General features: G+C 35.9%; 1 protein-coding gene across 2 annotated transcripts in view; it reads left to right on the forward strand.

Moving 5' to 3' along the window:
- LOC122251599 (beta-1,3-glucosyltransferase) overlaps positions 1-5,000 on the forward strand; it is a 10,702-nt gene that overhangs the window by 4,128 nt on the left and 1,574 nt on the right. For both annotated transcript variants that reach the window (XM_043013633.2, XM_043013632.2), the window contains exons 7-13: positions 262-398; positions 831-1,011; positions 1,618-1,753; positions 3,192-3,336; positions 3,663-3,807; positions 3,987-4,112; positions 4,831-5,000. The exon at positions 4,831-5,000 is cut by the window's right edge and continues 1,574 nt beyond it. In XM_043013633.2, coding sequence (XP_042869567.2) covers positions 262-398; positions 831-1,011; positions 1,618-1,753; positions 3,192-3,336; positions 3,663-3,807; positions 3,987-4,112; positions 4,831-5,000 — 1,040 coding nt within the window. The remainder of the gene's footprint in view (positions 1-261; positions 399-830; positions 1,012-1,617; positions 1,754-3,191; positions 3,337-3,662; positions 3,808-3,986; positions 4,113-4,830) is intronic.

Below are 5,000 nucleotides of genomic sequence, written 5' to 3' on the forward strand. Positions count from 1 at the left end.
TACTGGTTTCTTAACAATATCAGACTTCAGTGAATGAAAAAGATGCACATACTTACAACTTTACGGAATTTTTATATCTTTTTACTCTGGTCTCATGCAAAGGATTCTAGCTTTCAATGTAGTTTCCTTTCTGGCATATGTTACTTATACTTATATTAATATTGCAATTAGACTTCAAGAACACTTTGATAGCAATTTGATTACCTGATAGATATATATCATATTAATTTGGTAACATGTATGCATAATTGCACATTACAGGCATTGTTCCTAGGGCGCTCTCTGTGGGACCGCGAAGACACGATCATCCACCATTTTGACTCTGTGGACCCCAATAACCCCTTCCTCTACCCTGATACAAGGGCTGGGATGGCCCTATCTACTCCACTTATCAAGAGGTTCAGTTGATTATCCTTTAAAGCTACAAAATAGGATATGTGGTTGAGGGCATAGGAAGTATAGGAAGTGTTAAGATTATATGTTTTGATGTGTTTTGTGGTGCAGGGAAGGAGTGAGGAATCTGTGTATTTGTTATAGTTGTGCGAGGAAGGAAGTGTGAGGATTGTGTGTATTTATGTTTTTATGCTGTCTTAAAGGAGGCGTAAGGATTTGTGTAGATATGTTTTATGGTGAACTGAAGAATGTGTAAGAATTGTGTGTGTGTGTTGTTTGGTGAAATGCAAAATTTTGGTAATTTTGATTTTTGTCCTGGTACTGATTACCATTCCTTGTCTCACTGATATACATGTATGAAAATGCTACCATACCAGGACACATTTTATAGAGAAGTTATTATTATTACATAAGTTAATTCAATCCTTGCCTCACAGACTGACAAAGAGATGGCTAGATGCGACAACAAGACCCAAGATTGATTTTACCATTGATCCCCAGTATGAGTTTGCACGCTTTGTAGAGTCAGCAGGAGTAAAGCTTACCAATGAGCGCGCTTTCTGTGTGGAAGCTGAAAAGGAGGCCTGCGCTGTCACCTTCCAGCCTCGCAAACCCTGTGTGAGTTTTACTGAGTATGGGGTATTATGAAATGAGTCTCCATGAATGATGGATATGAATTAGACAGTGATGTTAACAGATTCATATTTTTTTTATGCAGCTTGTGCATCCGAAAGTTCAATAATTGTTGGATGCTGGAATTCTTCCATGTGCATTGTTATTTTTTATATAACTTCAACTTTAACTATCTTAACTACCCTTTTATCCATTTGTCACAATGAACTTGGTTTAATTATCTTTTTAAATGTTAATTTGATTTAATTATAGTTTTGATGAATTTGATGATATTCTTGGTTGAGTTTTACATTCCCTGGTATATAAAGGGTACAGTAATTACAATATATGTACTTTAGATAACAGCTGTTGACAACAATTGATATTTTGATTTGCGCACATCTGGAAGCAACAAGAAATTATACAAAAGTGTTCAACCATTTTATATATTTAGGGATAGGTGGACAGTGAAGGAATAAGATTTCCAGAACTAACTTTTTGTGCTTTGTGAACATTGACACGTCCGCATTTTATATTCTATGACTTATTGATATACTTTAATAGTTGGTTTGATTATTCATTTATTTTTTACATCTATAATTACTGGACCAGGATAGGGAGCTGCAGACGGATGAAATCCATGTAGCGGTGAAGACATGCTCGCACTATCATGAGAAGCGACTTCCTGTCATCAAAGACACTTGGCTTCCGGATGCTCCCAACTATGGCCTTTATAGTGACAGAGAAGGTGCAGTGCAGTGTGTTGTAGGGTTTGTGTTTTGTGTTTGTGTTGCGTTGTGTTGTGTTGTGGGCTTTGTGTTGAAGTTTTTTTGTGTTGTATGTTATGTATAATGTATTTTGTATTGTGTTTAGGGTGTTTTTAGGTTTGGGACATGTGTCTTGTATTATGTGTCATTGTCATTCTGATTTATGTATATATATATATATATATATATATATATATATATATATATATATATATATATATATATATATATATATATATATATATATATATGTATGTATGTATGTGCGTATATCTATATCTATCTATCTATATCTATCTATATCTATCTATCTATATCTATCTATATCTATCTATATCTATCTATCTATATCTATCTATATCTATCTATATCTATCTATCTATCTATCTATCTATCTATCTATCTATCTATCTATATATATATATATATATATATATATATATATATATATATATATATATATATATATATATATATATATGTATAACTGTATATATTATGTATGTGCATATATATATATATATATATATATATATAATATATATATATATATATATATATATATATATATATATATATATTATATATAATATATATATATATATATATATATATATATATATTAATATATATATATATATATTATAATAATATATATATATATATAATATATATATATATATTATATATATATATATATGTATATATATATATATATATATATATATTATATATATATATATATATATATATATATTATATATATATAATATATATATATAATATATATAATATATATATATATATATATATATATAAATATTATATTTATATATATATAATATGAGTACATATATATATACAAACATTTATATGTGTGTGTGTGTGTGTGTGTGTGTGTGTGTGTGTGTGTGTGTGTGTGTGTGTGTGTGTGTGTGTGTGTGTGTGTGTGTGTGTGTGTGTGTGTGTGTATGTGTGTGTCAGGAATGAGGAATGTGAAGATTCAGAGAGAGAGAGAGAGAGAAGGGGAGAAGGAGGGAGGGAAGGTAAGTGGGAATGGTGTTAAGACAGGTGAGGTGTGGATACGGAGAAAAGAAATGAAAGAAGAAAGGAAAGTGTGTAATACAACGAGGGAAAGTCAAAATAAAGGGAGGAGAAATGTAAAGAAAAGTATAAGGGAAGTATTGGAATAATATAAGCAAATTGAAGAAAGGATGGGAAGTGAGAAAGGATATAAAAGTAAGATAAAAGAAGAGAAACCAAAGCAAAAATGAAAGAGGAAAGAAGATAGAGAAAGCATAAATACTTATATAACAGAAGCAAGAGAAAAAAAAGAAAAGAACTTAGTAAAGCAAAGAAGACACTGCACAAAATGGTAAAGAAAGCATCCAACCAATTTAATTTCACTCTCTCCTGCAGATTCAGACTGGGGTACAGTGTCTCTTGGCATCCCCAACACAGAGAGGGGACACTGTGGGAAAACCCTTGCCATCATACGTCATGTGGAGGACCTTGATACGTCTATGAAGTGGCTTGCCATTGTAGATGATGACACTCTTATCAGGTTGGTTTCATGCAAGGAAAGCGAAGAACGAAAATTTGTAGTTTGTTTTTGTGCTATAATGCAGAGTATGGATTTTAATGGAAAAGGTTTTATTTTTTTTCCTTACAGATTTCTTTACAAATGCTGTATTTGCTTTTAGTTACTCTGTTATAGAAATAACAGTGCCATTTTTCTTACTTTCTTATTGTCTAGTGGATAAAGATCATATAATATTCCCTCAACTATCTCAAGACACCAGTGCATATCCATCTCAAGACCCGAACCCATTAACAATTCAAAATAAGACCATTTTACTCTCTCTCTCTCTCTCCTTCCTCCCAAAATAGCATTCCTCGTCTGAAGTCACTCCTGGCCTGCTATGACCCTGATGAGATGGTAGCCATTGGAGAGCGTTATGGCTACATGGCAGTCAAAAGACATGGCTATGACTACATCACTGGCGGAGGTGGAATGGTCTTCAGTCGAGGGCTGGTGAGAGGAAGCTAAATTGTGGGAAGTCCGATAGAATTAACTGATTAAGATCTACTTGTTTAGTATCAGGTTTACAATAGAGAAGCAATGTTGAGAGTTGCTGTTTACGGTAGTATTACATAAGATTGGGGGAAATTAATCCAAAAATTTATGTTGTGCCTGGCTTTGTTTTCTCTCAGGTGGAAGAACTTGCTGACCCGGATGTGTGCAGCTGCCCGACTAATGATACCCCAGACGATATGTTCCTTGGGGTATGTCTGTCACGCCTGTCTGTGCCAGTCACCCATGTAGAGGGATTCCACCAGGTCTGTTGATTATGTTGCTTATTTTTAAATATTTTTTTCTTCTTAATTTTTTTCTTTTTATATTGTTCTTATTCTTGTTCTGCTCCTCCTCCTCCTTTTACTTCTTGTTTTCCATCCTTGTCTTCTTTTTATTTTTCTTCTATTTTCTGTTGTAATTCACTTTTTTTTTTTTGTTGTTATCTCCATCTCCATATCCTGCTTTTGCTTCTGCTTCTTCCCCATCCCCGTCGCCATCCCTGTCTCCATCCCTGTCCCCTTCCCCTTCCCCTTCCCCTTCCCCTTCCCCTTCCCTTCCCCTTCCCCTTCCCCTTCCCCTTCCCCTTCCCCTTCCCCTTCCCCTTCCCTTCCCTTCCCCTTCCCCTTCCCTTCCCCTTCCCCTTCCCTTCCCTTTCCCAATTCCCTTCCCTTCCCCTTCCCCTTCCCCTTCCCTTCCCCTTCCCCTCCCCTTCCCCTTCCCCTTCCCCTTCCCCTTCCCTTCCCTTCCCTTCCCCCCCTTCCCCTTCCCCTTCCCCTTCCCCTTCCCCTTCCCCTTCCCCTTCCCCTTCCCCTTCCCCTTCCCCTTCCTCTTCCCCTGCCCCTGCCCCTACCCCTGCCCCTTTGTTAAGGAGAATAAAAATTCAATTACATTTTATATTAACTGAATCTTTCCCACTCCACAAATGACAAAGATCCAAGATCCTATATTTTGAGCCTAACCAAAACCCACTCATGTCCCCAGAGCCGCCCCATGGACTACCCCCCAGAACTGCTTCGGCCGGAACCTCTCATCTCATTCCACAAACACTGGATGATTGACCCTCGTGAGATCTACACCCAATGGCTTGATAACAACCCTGAGGTCTCAGAAGAGCAACGGCAGAGTGAGCTGACTGCTGAAGGTCACAGTGA

The sequence above is a fragment of the Penaeus japonicus genome, unplaced genomic scaffold, assembly GCF_977035675.1.
Source record: "Penaeus japonicus unplaced genomic scaffold, GWHDUDI00000001_assembly GWHDUDI00000025, whole genome shotgun sequence".
NCBI classification, from domain to species: domain Eukaryota; kingdom Metazoa; phylum Arthropoda; class Malacostraca; order Decapoda; family Penaeidae; genus Penaeus; species Penaeus japonicus.